Consider the following 18134-nt stretch of genomic DNA (forward strand, 5'->3'; position numbering starts at 1 on the left):
TAAAATGTTTGGTTATTGTCTAAGTATTATTAGGCTTTTGAATGATACTTGTTTCATAATAATCATACGTCTAGGCATATCAAACTTATTGTTCTATCCTTACTAATTATCTTTTATTTTGCAAAATTGTAGCTTAATGAATATGTCTCTAAAAGAGTTCCTGAAATCTTGTTGGGTGATCCTAGAAGATCTCGACAGAAAATTACAAATTTAGTGGGGAACTAAGCCTGCACGACCTTTCCTTCAAAGGCCATTTTATCTAGACTAGGGATAGAACCACACAGTTTTATCAAAATATACTGCAGTGTTTAATTGGTACTCTGAAGTTTGTTGCTAGCTTAAGTTTATGATTTATATTTGCTTGCACTGACAGTTCACAGAACAGGGACATATTTTGAACAATTTCATATTGCATATCTCAAATCTTGCAACAAAAGCCAAGTTGAGCCAGTGGCAAATGGGACCAATGCATACAAAGATGAGAAAACTGCTGTAGCAACTAGTGTTAAATATCTTTAGACGCATGCATGGAGTATTAAATATAGATGAAAATAAAAACTAATTGCACTGTTTGGTCGAAATTGACGAGACGAATCTTTTGAGCCTAGTTAGTCCGTGATTGGATAATTTTTATCAAATACAAACGAAAGTGCTACAGTGTCGATTTTACAAAATTTTTGAAACTAAACAAGGCCTAAAGAAGAAAAATAAGAAAGAATTGCCAGTGAACTGCAACAGTACGATACGTATATTGTTCGTGTGGCCTGCAAGCACGCAGTGGCAGTTGCCAGAATGCCAGTTGAGTGACCTGGGCCGATGGATCGGAATCGGATCAGCCACACATTTCCAAGCCGAAGGGAGGAGAGCAGAGAGCGCCAACCAACCAGGCTCGTTCTTCTTCTTCTTCTTCTTCTTCAACGGTAGAGGCAGAGGCAGAGGAGCGGCGGCTGGACCTGGAGAGCCGCCATGGCACGCCTGCTCCTCTCCCTCTCCGTCCCAGTCTCCGCTAGCATTGTGCTGCCGTCGTCGTCGAGTACTAGTACTAGTACCGCACGGGCACGGCGCCGAGGGAGAGGCCGCGTGGCTGTGCCCGCCACCTCCACCGCCACCGCCACCCAAGGACAAGAAGCACCGGCGTTTGACCCCGCGGCGGCGCCACCGTTCGGGCTGGCCGACATCCGCGCCGCCATCCCCAAGCACTGCTGGGTGAAGGACCCCTGGCGCTCCATGGGCTACGTCCTGCGCGACGTCGTCCTGGTGCTGGGGCTCGCCGCCGCCGCCGCGCGCCTCGACAGCTGGCTCGTGTGGCCGCTCTACTGGGCGGCGCAGGGCACCATGTTCTGGGCGCTCTTCGTGCTGGGACACGACTGTGGGCACGGCAGCTTCTCCAACAACTCCAACCTCAACAGTGTGGTCGGCCACATCCTGCACTCCTCCATCCTGGTGCCATACCACGGCTGGTAGTGTGCATTCATTCATTCATTCATTCATTCTACTACTGTAGTGATTCGATTCCATTCTGATGCTGCAAGTTTGATGAGAATGCAACTGCAGGCGGATTAGCCACAGGACACACCACCAGAACCACGGCCACGTCGACAAGGACGAGTCATGGCATCCCGTACGCCTCCTCCTGCAATGCATTGCATGTTTGCATAGTACTTACTGAGTAATAATCTACTAGGATGATGATGATGATGATGATGATGATGATGTCCTCCTTCCTATCTACTATCAGCTCCCCGAGCGGCTTTACAAGAGCCTGGACAGCGTCGTCCTGATGCTGCGCTTCAGGCTTCCCTTCCCCATGCTCGCCTACCCATTCTACCTGGCCAACAGGAGCCCCGGCAAGTCAGGCTCCCACTTCCACCCGGCCAGCGACCTCTTCCAGCCCAGCGAGAGCAACGACGTGCTCACCTCCACGGCGTGCTGGCTCGCCATGGCTGCCCTCCTAGCTGCGCTCACCTTCCTCATGGGCCCTCTGCAGATGCTCAAGCTCTACTTCGTACCCTATTGGGGTTTTGTCATGTGGCTCGACTTTGTTACCTACCTGCACCATCACGGCCACAATGACAAGCTTCCATGGTACCGAGGAAAGGTAACTCTCTCTCTCTCTCTCTCTCTCTTTTCCCCCTAATATATTTTCAGGGTACTGTACAGCTACTTTACACCAGCAGTAAAACTGCTGAATTAGAATTACTGACTAGTCCAACTAGCATAAAGGCCCTGTCACAAATTCAGAGCAACTTGAAGATACAATCACCCACTGTGATTCACAGCTGCTGCTTTCAGTTAATTAATTGTGCTATGCTAATGATCTAGGAATGGACCTATCTTCGGGGTGGCCTGACGACGCTCGACCGGGACTACGGATGGATCAACAACATCCACCATGACATTGGGACTCATGTCATCCACCATCTCTTCCCGCAGATCCCACATTACCATCTCATAGAGGCAGTAAGTAAACAGCATCCATCCATGTCTCGGGCAGATTTTATGCCATTGCATACGTATATCAGTCACTGAATGATGATGGCTGTGCTGTGCATGCAGACAGAGGCAGCCAAGCCGGTGCTGGGAAAGTACTACAGAGAGCCGCAAAAGTCTGGTCCTCTCCCCTTTCATCTACTTGGTGATCTGGTTCGGAGTTTGAGACGTGACCACTATGTCAGCGACACAGGGGATGTGGTCTACTACCAAACTGACCCAAAACTCCATTAGCTGCTCCATTCAACCGAGGGAGGCTGGGAGTTATGCGAATCGCAAGGATCAGAGGCTGCTAGAGACATCAATGAGGCAACACACTGCATTTAATATAATAAGAATAAGTCAACTCATTCTTTGGGCAAAACAAAGCTACAATACAATTTCCAAGCAGGGAAGAGCAATGCCAGTTCCCTCTAAAAAGTAGACAAACTATGATGCACCATTGCTTTACTATCTGATAGATCTCAGGGCTCGTTAGAAGATTGGCACATACTTAGGGTCTGTTCGTTTGAGGTAGTTTGACACCAGGAATTGTTCCGGTTAATGAAAGCTTATGTAAATTTGAGTAACGATTTCATCCGGATTTTTTCCTGGCGACCATTCCGGAGGAAGCGAACGGGCCCTTAGCTGGTACTATTGCAAGAAAGCAATGCCAGTACCTTCACTCACTGCTGTCCTCAGATATGCGGTACATTATTTGACAATACAAGTGGTAGTCATGCTCACTACCTGCGCCTTAGATCTCTCTGCAAAAGGAAAACAAAAGAAAAAACTTTAAGATGGAGACATGGAGCTTTTCCTGACAAATCATGTGTTGCTGCTTGAAGATGATGGTGTGTTTATTTTAAAGGGAACATTCTGACAAAATAAATAAATGCATGGAGGTTCATATACTGCAATGTATTAAGCTATTACGGATTGTATCGTGTCACCAACCAAACAGAACAGAATTATTTATGTACCAACTTTCTGATATGCAACTATTTTGTGCGCAACATCTTAGATTCTTAAGGCACATTTTGATGGGGACAACAACCCCCTAGAAGCCACAAGCAAGTTGAAATCATATCTAGAAGGGAAGGCTTACTCTTGGGACACGGTCTGTAACTGGCGTTGCTCTGCTCCCTGTATTATCTGCTTGCTGAATCATCTGTGGACTATCGTGCTTATAGAATGCCTGCAAAGTTCTCACCATGAAAGGGCGGACAATGTTCACTTCCATTGCAGAGAGATTTTTGAGCTGCACGAATGCAAACAAGATGAGTAAGGTATTGTTGGTGTCTGATCAATGAAGCAAGATGTTAAGCTAGTATAGGAAACACAGATAAATACAGGGGAAGTGGTAGTTACATCCAATTCAATAATAGCTTTGATAGGACGACAGTTGTTTTAGCATCCCCAGTTCTTAAGGGGGAACGGAAAGGGTGTTACCTTTACGGCATGGGTGCGTCCAGATATTGTCTCTAATCCAGTCTCAACCTTATGGAATCTGACATCTCTGATGTCCTCAATTAGAGATCTCACCTGTGCCACAATCAAAACTAGGAGTAAGCATATATTGTTTCTTCAATAACATTAGGAGTTACTAGACACAACTAACAAATCTGCACCGAGATTGATTAAACACTCACCAGGTATGCATCTGAGATGTCATCACGAGCACTGCAGGAAACAAACGAGAGCAGATCAGGTTTAGGTGAAAGACGTGCTGAAATCGAGGAAACAGGGTAGATATGGGTGCTCACTGATCAAATAGCAGCTTAGAAATTTCAATGTAGTGGAATGGTAATGGCTGGAATTCTCGAGGCGACTCTCTTTCCGCTTCCAATACCTGTGTCAAGCGGTCTAGTAGAAACAAAAGCAAGCAACAGATGCTTATGAATGTGTATGCTTGAGCAGAAATAAAAGGGGAGCAAGCAACAAGGAAGCACTGACCAACAGTCATCCAGTCAGGGGTGCGGATAGTGCACTTGCTACGCTTCTTGAGCGCGACGGCGAGCCAGAGCGGCACCTTGGTGGGAATCTGTGGGAAGAAGGGCCCGAAATCCCCCTGCACGGCGGCGGCAGCAGCGGCGTGAGATGTAAAGACTAGGTGGTGGGGGATGGGGAGTTAGAAGGAGATGGAAATGGGTGGTGACGGGGCAGACGCACACAGATCATGTTGAGGGCGTCCATGCGGATGTTGGGGACGATTTCGACGATCTCATCCTCCGCCACGAACTCCACCTGCAGCACAGGCAGGACAGGTCCAAAAATTGGGTTGCAGCCCACTTCACTTTCCTTTGACCCTGCCTGTGGAGTGTGGAAGGGAAGGGTTTGGTTACCTCGGAGGGCGAGAAGATGGAGAGGTGCGGGTCGGACTGCCCCGCCATGAATGCCCGCCGCCGGAACAAACGAACCTGGCTGCCGCCGGGACTCGACTCGAGAGAGTCAGAGAGAGAGAGAGAGAGAGCGGAGATGGACGAAGACGGGGACAGGAGGGAGGCTACAAAGCCGCTGGGCCTCTCTAAAGTACAGCCCAATCTGAGGACCCAAAAGCCCATCCAACAACAGAGCCCAACAGCCGCTGCACGCTGCTTCAGGCTCAGGCAGTTCGATTTGGTCTGGTCGCCGCAGCGCACAGGCACAGCGGCCGTCGGCGGCGAGGCGAGGCGGGGCCCGCGGTTGCCTTCTTCCTGCTCCTGCAGTCCTGCTCGGCGCCGGAGAGGTTATTAGGGTTTCCATCTCATCAACTTTGGCCCCAACATAAACAAAGGAGTGGTACCAGCCAGCAGAGGAGGCCGGGCTCGATGCTGGCCGCCCGGAACCCCCCTCCGCCGCCCCATGACATTGCCGCGCGCCTCCACCACCTGCGCGACCTCCGCAGGGTGCCGCTCCCCAACCGCGTCGCGCGCATCGCCGACCTCCACACCGATGAGGCCAGCCCCGTGCGCAAGCTGGTCGCCGAGTGAGTTCATCCACTTTCGCCATTCGGCTTCATCTCTACCCATAGTTTCACCTCCCATGTATTCGGCTTGTGATAAAGTCATTGAACATCAAATGGCTAGTATAGCTCCCTGTATCGCAATTCCCAAATGAGTTTGCTCTTTCAACGTGCTGACTGCAGACGGAATTAGGTCAAACCTATACGTGAGCACGCTTAAAAATGCTCTGTTACAGTATTTATTTGCACATGTTTTTTTACTCTGCAAAGAACTACTATTGGCGTAGGATCATTGGTGAGCTTGGGTCAAAACACATGGCGTATCTACCTGATATGATCCCTTGTTTGCTGCACCTTCTGAATGATGAGACACCTGCAGTCGTCAGGCAAGCTGTTAAGACAGGAACCAACTTGTTTTCCAAAGTACTCCAAAAGCTAGTTATCCAGGTAATTCCATTTCCAGCATTTCCATTTCGAGTTGCCTTCCTGTGCAAACATCTGTCTCAGTTTGCTGATTTCGGATCCAGGGTTTATTCTCCACTGGAGGGATTGATGATGCACTTAAATTGTCATGGGAATGGCTTCTCAAGTTCAAATCAGTTGTCTCGCACATGGCATTTCAGGCGAGCCCCTCATTTCTTTTAGTAACAAATAACCCTATCTTCTTGGCCTCCAGTTGTCTCATGTGGAATTTCAATGCCAGGCCACCGGCAATGAAGGTGTCAGGTTACTGGCTGTTAAGTTTGTTGAAAAAACAGTTCTTATGTACACACCAGATCCTAATGTCCCATCTGATCCGCCAACTGAAACTACAGAAGGTGCGGCTTATGTTTCCTTTCATATGGAATTGAACATATTTTCCATGTTTAGGAATTGTTGGGTGCATGCTGATTTAGGCATCCGTAGAACATTTGCAGTTATGGGATTCAATGTAGCTTGGTTACGAGCAGGAGGTCACCCTCTGCTTAATGTTGGGGATCTGGCCATGGAAGCCAGCCAGAGTCTTGGATTGTTGCTAGAGCAACTCAAGTATCCTAAAGTAAAGTCACTCAGTACTTCCATGATCATCGTCTTCATTACTAGGTTTGCCTCTTGTTCACTTGTGTTCTATTATAATATTTCTGTATATTACAGTTTGTACCAGCTGCCGAGCAATTAAGTTTTCTGTGGATTCTTTATCATCTATTCAATTAGTCTGCTGAAGTATTGCTTGCTACTTTGATCTTTATGTATCATGAGTTTTCTCCTTTTTTCCCTGCTTAGTTTGTTATTTTTCTCTCTCTTCTAACATAAACTTCTTCCAGTCTCTCAGCTATTGCCCAAACAAGGCCTTCCTTTTATGGACGCATACTGCCAGTTTTACTTTCCTTGGATCCAGCAAGTTCTATTATTAAATTGAGAGTCCCGGGTGCATTCCATGCCTTGAAGAGTGCCTTCTCCGCATGCCTGAAATGCACACATTCAAGTGCTGAGCCGGTATTTCTTTAAGCTTCAATGATTAACATACACTTTCGTGTTGACTGGTACAGTTGAGATGTGTCCCTTTGCTCTTATTTCTATATATATATATGCAACAACTGGAGTTAACATATATGTTATCTACAGAATGCTATGTTATGTTCTAGACAGTCTAATTAGGATTTTTCTTTCTTATTTTGTTATTATCGAACTTTAGCCAGTTTGGTGCTGGTGCTGATTTGTTTCCTGAGTGTGGGTCAGCCTGCCAGAACAATGAGTTTGTGTTTCCCTTGTTACCATGAACAATTTTCAGAACTAATTGAAACTCCTTGGTGGAAGTGAGCCATTTAATATCTCACCATCAAGGAAAATATGTTGCGTTAACCAATAACCTGTCTATAAGCTGTATGCACGCCATCAACCAGCACAGCACTACTTAGTCCATATTCTGAATTGATTGCTAAGTATTGTATGCTGCCATTGGTTTTTTATTGATGAGTATGTGTGTGGTATAGATTTTTTTTATTTTGTATTTGAGCTCCATTTGTTTGAGAATGTGTATGTATCCTGTATATTTGGTTGAGGTGCATTTGTTACTAATTTGAGGCTTTTATTGTACTTTCAGTGGCGAGAACGGCTATTGGAAGCTCAAAATATTGTCAACCAGGGGGATTCAAGAGAAGATGCAGCAAATGCTGCTAAGAATTTTGGGGACACATCAAACAGGGAAGAATCGTGGCTTCTGATGGTATTTACCTGTTCTTCCAAGCTTGCTCTCTCCCTCTCTCATAACTATCTCAGATGGCTATGTTTCCTTGATAGGAGAGAAGCACTGACGGTAGTAACAAGCGTAGTCTGGCTGAAGACATGAATCATATGACAGAAGATGATCTCCACTCCCCTAAAAGAGCCAGGCAATCATTTGATGCTAATGAACACAGTGAAGGGGCAAACAAGAGAAATGTTGAGTCGACATCTGTTGATATCTCATCTAGCCAGCCCAGCTCTATAAGAACTGGGAATTCAGAAGCTGTGTATCAATTAATTGGTATGTTTGCTGCACTAGCTGCACAAGGTGACAGAGCAGCTGGATCACTGCAAATCCTTTCGTCCAGTATCGCTAGTGACTTACTAGCGGAGGTGGTAATGGTTAACATGCAACATCTCCCAATTTCTCGTCCTGAAGTTGACCAACAGCAGCTTCCTTCTACGAGCTCTGGAGATGGACTTCCATTATCAAGTTTCTTCTCTCTGTTAGGGACTCTACTGAAGGTTTGTTTCTTTAGCTGTCATATTTTGATTTGGTAGATTCTCTTCGCTTTTGTTTGTTGATCCTTCACATTTCAGAGAGCGAACCAAATTGATCAAGATGAAGTGTCTCCAACTAAAGAATCTGCGGTGGTGTCATCTGTTGCTGATGACATCATGACAGTTCCTGCTAGTTCACCTGTTCCTAGCTCAGTAAATCTACCTATCGAAGAGAACACTAACAGTCCAACAGTTCCATTATGTATAGAAACAACAGAGGCCAAAGTAAGCAGTGCAGGTGGCAATAGTTCGATTGATATTCCAGAATCATCAGAAGCTTCCCATGCCTCAACAGAGCTCCAGGGAACCCAAGAGCATGCTAGCACTTTTGTCAGTTCATTTCCTGCTGATAATTCCTCAGCTGGGTTTAGTTTGGCACAATCATCAGAAACTCGCAGCCCAAGCTCTTCTACAGTGGAAGCAAACCACTCGCAACTTTCATCCCTTAGTTCACAATATGTTCTTCCGAAGTTGGTTGTCAATAATATTGATCTCAGTGATGAGGCCAAAGATCTCCTTCAAAAAGAGGCATTTGTGCGGATTCTTGAGAGTGATAAGCAAGAAGCATCTGGTGGTTCAATTGCTCGCCTTCCGTTGCTTGCTCACTTGGGTGTCGAGGTACTACCTAAGATCTTGTTATTTCCTTTGGTAGAGTTGATACTTTTTAACTGTTGGCTTGAACTTTGGTTGGTGATTTTCTACAAACCATAGCTCCTCTCAGAAACATGTGTTAGTTATTGCAATTCTTACATTTCTGGTTCCTTATCCTCCTTATGTACTGTCTAATCATCTTATAGTTATGCACTCAGGATTTGTTTACATTGTTGTTTAAGTGATCTCTCTTTAAATTGTGTTATTTGTTGCAGTTTCCTCTGGAATTGGACCCTTGGGAGATTCTCCAAAAGCACGTGCTCTCTGATTATGCGAATAATGAGGTACCAATGCACAATGTCATATAATTATTAGTTTCTCTAGCAGATTTTTAGGCCATTCGGTATAGTTTGTATATATGTTGCATAGCTGTAAATTAGGATGTGTTGGTGACTCTGTTAAAGGAATTTAGTCCTGATTACTCTTGGTACAGTTTGTATATATGTTGCATAGCTGTAAATTAGGATGTGTAGGTGACTCTGTCAAAGGAATTTAGTCCTGCCTACTTTTAGGAATTCCACTCAACTTGCTTCTTCAGAGATTTCTGACTCAATTCTTCCTTGGCAGGGGCACGAGTTGACTATATGCATCCTGAACCGGTTATATCGTGAGGCAGAGCAGGATCAAGATTTTCTTTCATCTACAACTGCTACATCAGTTTATGAATCCTTTCTTCTAAACATAGTATGTATGCTTGAAATTGATGTATTTGTTACAAATGTTATTTCTCTTGCATCATGCCAGTACATTTCCTTTTGCATAGGCTGAAAATCTTCGAGACATGTTTCCAGCTTCAGATAAGTCACTTGGCAAATTGCTTTGTGAGATACCATACTTACCAGAAGGTGTGCTGAAACTGCTCGAAGGTTTATGTTCTCCTGGAAGTAATGAGAAGCAGGATAAGGATATTCAGAGTGGTGACAGGGTAACTCAAGGTCTCAGTGCTGTCTGGAACCTTATCATGCTAAGACCTTCAAATCGGGACAGATGTCTGGAGATTGCTTTGCAGGTGCTTATCTGTTGTCACATTCTTATTTTTAGTTAGGATATGTATATATTTACATGCTTGCATGTGTCCTTTTGATATAATTTTGATTCTTGAGTGCTTGGTAGCAATTTTTTCAAATAAATGTCTGCAGTAATGCCAGTGACGACTTGATGTAGTGGTCTATTTTGAGTTCTCAATTGGGGAAGAGCATAAATCAGAGACAATTTAACATAAGTTCCAATTTGAACTTGTTTTACAGTTATTCAATAAATTATTACATGCTGAATTATGGTTTGAGTACTACTATTTTGTTTGCTCTGAGTTGGGCCAATCTCTGAATAATTGGCATGAAATTATTAATGGATAAAACTTTAGACGCTTGTAATCATGTGAAGTTTATTATTTTTAATATTCCACGCCTTTCCTAAATCCTGGTTGAAGTATAACCTTTGTGCTGGTTTTTATGTTACCGGGTAAAATATTTCATGCAGAGTTCAACTCATCATCTAGAGGAGGTCCGCATGAAGGCAATACGTTTGGTAATTACAAGTCCTGCCTGCTTTGAATTTTTCACTTACTTGGTTTGCTCACTTCGTTTGCCATCTGATAACAACAGGTGGCAAATAAGTTATTTCCCATGGCAAGCATTTCCAAAAAGATTGAAGATTTTGCAAATGAAAAACTAAATTCAGTGCTGGAAGTGATTCCATCTGGTGATTCTGCAACTACTGAAATGGCTACACCTCAAGCACACAAAGTTTGTCTCATGCTCTCACTTCTTTCAGATGTTCTTGTGCTGATATTCTTTTCTGATTGGGTGTACTTGCATTTTATGAAGGATGTTGGTTTGGAAAACTTAACAGCTCCAGTGGCAGACGCGCAAACTCTGATGTCTCTATACTTTGCATTGTGCACCAAGGTCAGTAATTACTGATCAGCAACTATTTTAGTCTAGTTATATGATATTTGCTAACAGCAAGCAAAATAAATCTTTCTTACCAGAAACATTCCCTTCTCAGACATGTATTTGCAATATATGGTAATCTACCGCAAGCTGCCAAGCAGGTCCTTACAGCCTATCATTCTTTCCATACAGATACCTCAGATATTTTTTTCTTGCCGTTCTATCAGCAAACTTAGATTTATCTTGTAACTATTTCTTCCAGGCAGTTCATCGACAAGTACCAATTCTGATACGCACAATAGGCTCCTCCTCTGATCTTCTTGGGATCATCTCAGATCCACCAGCTGACTGCTGGGACCTCCTCATGCAGGTGCAAGTTGTGCTTTTGACTTTTGTTTCCTTTTTAAGACATGTACTCTCCCTTGGTCAAATCATCTGTCAGATGCATTTAAAAGATGGTTTATGTTTTATATAATAATATAATATTGTATTGTTGCATTTGATGCATGTTTATAACCCATGAAATTGCACCATACAGGTTTTACAAACCCTCACTGATGCTGCGGTTCCGTCCAAAGATCTGATTTCTTCCATAAAGATCTTATATTCTAAAACAAAGGTTGTTGCTTGCTTTAAGAAAGCAGAAAGTTCGTACTGACTTTTTACAAGATCAGAATTAGCTGCGATATTCCTACTTTCTGTCTTTCTGAAATGTAGCCTCATTTTGCAGGATGTTGAGGTCCTTTTTGCAATCTTGGCTCATCTACCAAAAGATGAGGTTTTCTCCACCTCCCACTACAATAGCCGATACTCTCTCCAATTCAGAAACATGCTATTTTAGGATTCTTGCCAGTCAAACTTTTGTATTAACGTTGACCATGAATATATAAAATAATTACATTGATTGACAATGTAACAATGTAAGATAGATAATAGATGTTACTAGATTCACCATGAAAACTATTTTTGAAATATTTAATTATCTTTATTTGAAATGCTGTATTTTTATATGAATTGTTGGTCAAAATTTTACCTTGTAGACTGTCGATGTCCTAAACAATTTCTATTTTGAATGGAAGGGAGTAATAGTATTATTATATTGTGCTTCTAGGCAGTGCCTTATGCTTTCGTAGTCTTCTGCTGGCACCTATTGCCCATAGCACTGCCAATTATTTGCTCTGTGTTCTGCACATACCTGACATACCTTGTAAACTGCTCACTTTTTATTCAACTGAAACTGGGACCCTAGTGTAAATGTTTTGGCTTTCAATTTGATTGACAAAACACCATGGTACCAGGCCAGTAACCCGTGATATTTTCTCAGGACTAGTGTTACGAATCTTGAGCTGACTTTGGACTTTACTGGAGTAATTATATCTTTTAAGCACTATTGTGGTGCTGTTTCTTATATTTGTATTCAATTACACACTAGTTATGTTCATTAATCATTATCCTTGTGCTCCCAGGTTCTGCCTGTGTTCCCCAGTATTGTTAATCTTCCAATAGACAAGTTTCAAGGTGCCATTTCCCGAATCTTGCAGGTTAGTCTTTGTCCTGGTATGACAATATGTGTTTGTTTGAGTCAATTTTTAGACGATTCTTTAATTGTGGCTTGAAAATGAAGCATTAGTTTGAGACTTGAGTTCATTTGGCTGAGACATAAATAGAACCTTACAAGTGTATTATTGTCCTGCTAAAGTTTTTTGAAACTTAAAGAACAAGTTTCTGTCACCTCTTTTAGGACTTGGAACTTTTCAAGTAACTTATACTTAGGTTTATGTTACTGATTCATTTCAGTCAAGTATTGCATACGAATCACACATCATCCCTTTTTAATGCAGGGATCACCTCGGACTGGCCCTTCGCTTGATCCATCAGAAATTTTAATTGCAATTCATGTAATAGATCCTGATAAGGAAGGAATACCACTCAAAAAGGTCTGCTAGTTTCTAGTTTTGTTTTACAACTGAAGGAGAACCTAATTTAATCAACTGAAGCATTCATATAACTTATTATAGGTTATGGATGCATGCTCTTCTTGCTTTGAGCAAAGAACAATATTTACCCAGCAAGTTCTGGCAAAAGCACTAAATCAACTGGTATTTATTTCTGGGCATATTTTTTTTCCATAGTATATTCCTTATGATATGTAGTTGATCAAAGTAAACTTTTGCACAGGTTGAGCAGATTCCTCTTCCTTTGCTATTCATGAGGACTGTCATGCAAGCAATAGGTGTTTTTCCTGCATTGGTGAGTTAACTAGATGATTCACATCATGTGAACTAGGGAAATGTGGTTAGCATGAGATATTTGGTGCTAGAAAAAATGAAATGGATGGCATGATCTTTGTATATAGCCTAGTTTGTGAAAAAGATTTGCATTAATGACCATTAACCAGGACGACATGGTCGTAGCATTCCTTGATTTTTAATTGAAAAGTATGCTGCCACTTGATCTACCTACCGTAATGCATTGTAGGGTACACTACACTCCCTTGTTCTCCTTTTTGGTTCATGCACCTCATTCCATTGGAATGCATATGTTGATGGTTTCTTGTTAGTAACAGTCATGGGATACTTTAGATGGGCGGTGGTCTCACCACAGGGCCAGGGATAAGAAGGAAGATCTTAACTCATGATCTATTTCTTGCTTAACCAAAAGAGATATAATCCCATCCTTTTATCGATAGGGTGACTAGACTCATAAAAGAAACCCATCTCTAGAATCAAGGAACCAACTCAATCTAATCTTATCTCTAAATAATTAAATTTAAGCCTAGTGCGCTGGGAGCTGGCCCTAGCATGGCTTGTGGCTGCTCCATTTCATGGAGCACATGACAGTCACATGATGCTCAAGGAGCAAGAATTGTTTGTTGATGTTATGATCTCTTGCCCCGATTTTGGTGAAGGCACCATATTCTTCTGGAATAAGTAACCAAGAAATATGCACCAATGTTTAAAACCTGTTAGCATAGTTGGGTAGTGCCTCCTCTCAAAAGGCATGAATGCTTGAGACAAGCAAGGATCCATTGATTGAATTATGCTGTCACTGGATAATCATACCCAGTCCCCAAATCCACATCCACAACAATGTGTAGGGTATGGATAGAAAATCCTTTATCCATTAGGAGAAACGGGTATACCCACTAGTAATGGGTATGGGGAGGGTATACCCACTGGATATTCGTACCCCTTCAATTTTTCTCTGTGGCGCCGTCGGCGGCGATGCGTGCCATCGATGCCGAAGCTCGAGGTTGGCCAGCATGGGGTGCTCTGCCGCGGCGTCCTCTGCAAGCTCCTCCCTGAAGCCCGCATCCCTGAGCAGCCTGCTGCCCTACGCGCACAGCAGAGACAGCATGGCCAGCAGCACCGTGTCCTCATGGCCAACGATGGCGTTGGCGCCAAGGTGCTCAATGCCGTCGATGCCGAGCTCGAGGTTGGCAGCATGGGGTGCTCTGCCGCGACGTCCTCTGCGAGCGCTCCCTGAAGCCCGCATCCCTGAGCAGCCTGCTGGCGTATGCGCACAGCACAGACAGCACGCCAGCAGCACCGCGTTCTCATGGCCAACAGCGGCGACACGTGCCTGCACGTCTTCCTTGACGCCGGTGTTAGGGCAACTGGGAGGCATGGCGCTGCCCAGCTGCGAGGACGACGACTCCCGTGCGAGCAGGTCGTGGAGGAAGGACGGCGTGGGTGAGGAGCTCCTTGTCTCCTCATCCATTGTCTATTTCTCCATCAGCTTACGCGTTATCCCATGGGTTTGGGCAAATGAACATGGATGCAATTGGGGAGGGTGAGGAATGGGGATTAGCCAGTTGGGTTTGGATTTGGTTAAGCTTGGATTTCTCCAAACCCTCCCCAACGACAGGTATAGATTGAATCCTGTGGAAATCCAGTGTTCGCGGTTTACAGTCATGAAAAGCTGTTAATATATCAGTGTCTTGGAGGCATCATTTCTCATTTTTAGTAAATTTGATTTGATGCAAGTGACTTTATAATCTGATGATGAGCCTTTCGCGCAGGTGGATTTTGTGATGGAGATCATGTCACGCCTTGTGAGCAAGCAGGTCCTTGATTGTTTTTGCTTTTTAATTGAAGAAGATATTAGCCACTGTTCTTTTTTACATATTTCTAAAACTGGACTCTGTCACTTGCCATGGCAGATTTGGAAATATCCCAAGTTATGGGTAGGATTCCTGAAGTGTGCTATCTTGACAAAACCTCAGTCATATGGTGTGTTACTGCAGGTTGGCACGCTTCTGCGCATCTCTTATGTAATCTATTATAGCTATATGACTAGATTGAGTTTCAAGAGAAAAAAATCAAACTTTGGATCATAATGTAGTATCATTAGGATCCATCTACAATCACTGGCAAGAGATAACGGGGTTCTTGTTCATTATGCTTGATCCTCATCGAGTTATTTTACACTGTGTATGCTAATTTCCCTATATGTTTTTTATAATCATCTTGCAAAGGTTTGCCATGACATGGCATATGTTTTTTTTTTCAGTTACCAGCTCCTCAACTTGAGAATGCCTTGAGTAAGAATCCGACACTGAAGGCACCCTTGGCTGAGCATGCCGAGCAGCCGAATATTCGATCAACTCTTCCAAGGTGCTCTTTGTTCACTCTAATCTGTAGCAAGTGGTATCGATCCAATATGAAGTGCTGGATTTGTGATGAGATTCGATTTTTGCAGGTCTACCTTGGTGGTTCTGGGTCTCGCTGAAGATCAACCACAGCAACCAGCAGCAGCACAAGCACAGAGCAGCCAAAACCAGGCTGTGGAAACCAGTAGCTCTGCTGCGGATACGGCTACAGAAGTAACTCAGGAATCTTCTGCTGCTAGCTAGCATCTTTCGTGAAGTTGAGGCAAGTCTTGGTAAATGTATCTTCTTGTACCTTCTCATTCTCATCTCTGGAGTGATGCCGGTGATTGAAGAAACGGGCTAATATGCTTTGCAGGAATGCAGGTTGTGTACCATCTGTCATTCTCTTCTCTGGAGTGATGCTGGTGATTGAAGAAATGGGCTTAATGCTTGCAGGTTGTGTACCATCTGTCTCTCAGGGTCCAAGATGTGTTTTCTGTCTGATGCATCTCACTGGAGGGGTGTCAGCTGCTCGGCTGCTGCATGTGGAGGCCTAAATGAGAGCATGATGGCGAGGCCCGTAGCCAATCTGACAAGATCTAAGTTTACTTGATGGGTACTTCTAATTTTCGATTATGCACAGCGACCATTGTAAAGTAAAGAGGTTAACATTATATATCATCTTTAAATAGGACTAGCAAATATGTCCATGCGTTGCAACGGGACACAAAGCCTATCAAACGTTTAACTTGTTTGCTTTATCTTTTTGCACAACTGCAGCAGCCGCAAACTTAATTTCTATAGTTGTTACTTTTGATGTTGAGTGGTTGTTGCAACAATCACAAACACATGGGCTCGTTAATGAAAACAAGATAACAATATTGCATATCTATTTACTATTTATCTTTTAATATAATTAAAAGCTTTATTTATTTTATGATAATCATGATATCTATAATATAAGTAATTTATTTTATGATGATCATGATATCTATAACATAAGTTAACATTGACATTATCCTAAGAATTATGTATTGAATTAAAATGCAACCTTGATATATTTTTTTCCATTGTAAAAGAACGAAATATTTATATGCAAAAGTATCATAACTTCAGTTTTTAATATTTAGTTGTCGTGTTTCAGTTTCCACACATGTCAGCCCTTGTTGAAACTCGTGCTGGTATACGTAGATATTTTAGAGATTTGCATTAGTACGTGCAGACAGTTTGGAGAAAATTTTTTTCATTAGATTGAACGTAAAACCACTCAAGATTTGAGTTTACAGATTGATTAGTTAGATCATTGACTAATTCGTGTCATTTTAATAATTTATTTTTAATTAAAACCAACAACTTGATAGAAATATTTATTTATATTAAGTAAATATCAAACTTTAGAAACCCAATATTACACTACTATTTATCTTTATCTTTATAAGGAAAATTAGAGTTATTTTATCAGGGAAAAAAATAATCACGACAAATAAATCACGGCAAGGGCATTACGGGAGGGAGGCAACACTTTCCTAACAGGACTCTCGTCCTTGCCGGAAGAGTCTTCCGTTTTCCACTGCACAAAAACTGCTCTCCCAAGAAAGGAAAATTAGTTTTTTTTTTCCACGTTCATCTTGCATCCCATTTTCGGTTAGGTTTGAAAACAGCTTTTTCCTCGATCTCCATCGTCCTTAACAAATCGCGCTAGGAGTCTTACATCTTACATGTAAGATCACGGACTATAGAGGGTTCGATAGCATGATGTCTAGATTGAACGGTTATTATAGAAGAAAAGGAGTCTTATATCTTATACGTAGGTGGAAAAAATTCTTAATGGAAATTTTGCTTAAAGTGTCCGTATGTTGCCATGGTTCCAACTAAAATTATGAGAAATTGATGTTATTATCAAATCTAAAAGAAAGTTTCATCCAAGTCATACACCAAAAAGGTAAAATCATAATATGTATATAATAATTCATGTGATACATATCGTCCAAGGAAATCATCGAGGGTATAACTTTAAACACATCATTATTGGGGAAGTAGCCCTCAAAAAGCATCCGATAAAAGTTCAACACCTTATTAGCTTATTAACCATATGAAAACGCATCTTAAATCGATATAGACTCAAACAAAACAGCAGTCATCTCCAAGTTCCCTCAATTTACATTCATGTTCACAGCACCAGCCAACACTTGCCACTTGCGTGTCAGATTCATGATTTTTACCCAGCTGGAATCATGTAGACTTCAGGACAAAAACAAGTTTATCTAGTAGGTTGCCTTTACTTTTACAGCGACTCAAAAAAAATCCTAAAAACTTCTCCAGGATAAACATTATACCTATAACCTGATATCATCGCTGACCAGTGAGACCATGTCCTTGTATCAACTGATGAAACAACAATCCTGCATCTTTCATGTTAACAATGTGCATGCCTGAAATAGCAGTTATCTCAGGCATTCATCAAACAGCCTCCCTGCATCCTCCAAATCTATAAACTTCACATAACCATCAACCATTAATTATCACCCATCCACCCATTCAGAATACCATTTGCCTTTGGGGATTAGAAAAACATGACCATAAGAATACATTCAAGGCCACATGAAGTGGATGCTGGAGTCATCAATATCAAAATTGACTTGTGTTGAGTTGACTTGTTCTCCCTGAGAAACAAGAACAAGCAAACTCTTCTTATGTGGATGTTGATGTAAGAAAATTTACTGTGGAACTTGAAATCATGCAGCATCATTGCTTAATCACTTTGAATATATTTAACGAGTATCTCCATTAGTGGGCATTCGGTTTCAACCGACAAATCGGT

General features: G+C 42.5%; 3 protein-coding genes across 9 annotated transcripts; 2 read left to right on the forward strand and 1 right to left on the reverse strand.

The window, feature by feature from the left end:
* LOC8084992 (temperature-sensitive sn-2 acyl-lipid omega-3 desaturase (ferredoxin), chloroplastic) lies at positions 791-3447 on the forward strand. The gene is made up of 5 exons (XM_002461233.2): positions 791-1460; positions 1555-1621; positions 1739-2098; positions 2323-2460; positions 2557-3447. Exons 1-5 carry the CDS (start codon positions 967-969, stop codon positions 2722-2724), a joined length of 1227 nt encoding a protein of 408 aa, XP_002461278.1. The 5' UTR covers positions 791-966; the 3' UTR covers positions 2725-3447.
* LOC8084993 (DNA replication complex GINS protein PSF2) lies at positions 2796-4972 on the reverse strand. The gene is made up of 8 exons (XM_002463400.2): positions 4815-4972; positions 4642-4716; positions 4426-4540; positions 4236-4335; positions 4122-4152; positions 3922-4014; positions 3578-3730; positions 2796-3236 (listed from the first exon to the last, which is right to left on the reverse strand). The coding sequence occupies exons 1-8, from the start codon at positions 4860-4862 to the stop codon at positions 3216-3218; spliced, it is 636 nt and encodes a 211-aa protein (XP_002463445.1). The 5' UTR covers positions 4863-4972; the 3' UTR covers positions 2796-3215.
* On the forward strand, positions 5017-16207 carry LOC8077525 (symplekin). Of its 7 annotated transcripts, XM_021454875.1 has the most exons (29): positions 5034-5437; positions 5701-5860; positions 5941-6036; positions 6117-6231; positions 6331-6496; positions 6718-6889; positions 7497-7619; positions 7694-8143; positions 8219-8797; positions 9046-9114; positions 9398-9514; positions 9594-9839; positions 10310-10357; positions 10435-10575; positions 10657-10737; positions 10821-10883; positions 10985-11092; positions 11261-11341; positions 11453-11500; positions 12189-12263; positions 12564-12659; positions 12741-12821; positions 12901-12972; positions 14744-14788; positions 14885-14968; positions 15235-15338; positions 15424-15606; positions 15690-15697; positions 15770-16207. In XM_021454875.1, the coding sequence occupies exons 1-27, from the start codon at positions 5280-5282 to the stop codon at positions 15575-15577; spliced, it is 3732 nt and encodes a 1243-aa protein (XP_021310550.1). In that variant the 5' UTR covers positions 5034-5279; the 3' UTR covers positions 15578-15606; positions 15690-15697; positions 15770-16207. The 7 variants fall into 7 exon arrangements, with proteins under 7 accessions (XP_021310551.1, XP_021310550.1, XP_021310546.1 ...); XM_021454876.1 differs by having other exon boundaries at positions 5017-5437; positions 15424-15596; positions 15690-16207; XM_021454871.1 differs by having other exon boundaries at positions 15690-16207.

This window comes from Sorghum bicolor, chromosome 2 (assembly GCF_000003195.3).
Source record: "Sorghum bicolor cultivar BTx623 chromosome 2, Sorghum_bicolor_NCBIv3, whole genome shotgun sequence".
NCBI classification, from domain to species: Eukaryota; Viridiplantae; Streptophyta; class Magnoliopsida; order Poales; family Poaceae; genus Sorghum; species Sorghum bicolor.

Coding starts and splice junctions, on each gene's coding strand:
- LOC8084992 (XM_002461233.2), top strand. CDS start 967: ATGGCACGCCTGCTCCTCTCCCTCTCCGTCCCAGTCTCCGCTAGCATT. Junction 2,099..2,322: donor TTCCATGGTACCGAGGAAAG/GTAACTCTCTCT, acceptor CTAATGATCTAG/GAATGGACCTATCTTCGGGG. Junction 2,461..2,556: donor ATTACCATCTCATAGAGGCA/GTAAGTAAACAG, acceptor CTGTGCATGCAG/ACAGAGGCAGCCAAGCCGGT.
- LOC8084993 (XM_002463400.2), bottom strand. CDS start 4,862: ATGGCGGGGCAGTCCGACCCGCACCTCTCCATCTTCTCGCCCTCCGAG. Junction 4,717..4,814: donor CCATCTTCTCGCCCTCCGAG/GTAACCAAACCC, acceptor CCTGTGCTGCAG/GTGGAGTTCGTGGCGGAGGA. Junction 3,731..3,921: donor GACGCACCCATGCCGTAAAG/GTAACACCCTTT, acceptor GCATTCGTGCAG/CTCAAAAATCTCTCTGCAAT.
- LOC8077525 (XM_021454876.1), top strand. CDS start 5,280: ATGCTGGCCGCCCGGAACCCCCCTCCGCCGCCCCATGACATTGCCGCG. Junction 6,890..7,496: donor CACATTCAAGTGCTGAGCCG/GTATTTCTTTAA, acceptor TTGTACTTTCAG/TGGCGAGAACGGCTATTGGA. Junction 10,358..10,434: donor GCATGAAGGCAATACGTTTG/GTAATTACAAGT, acceptor TGATAACAACAG/GTGGCAAATAAGTTATTTCC.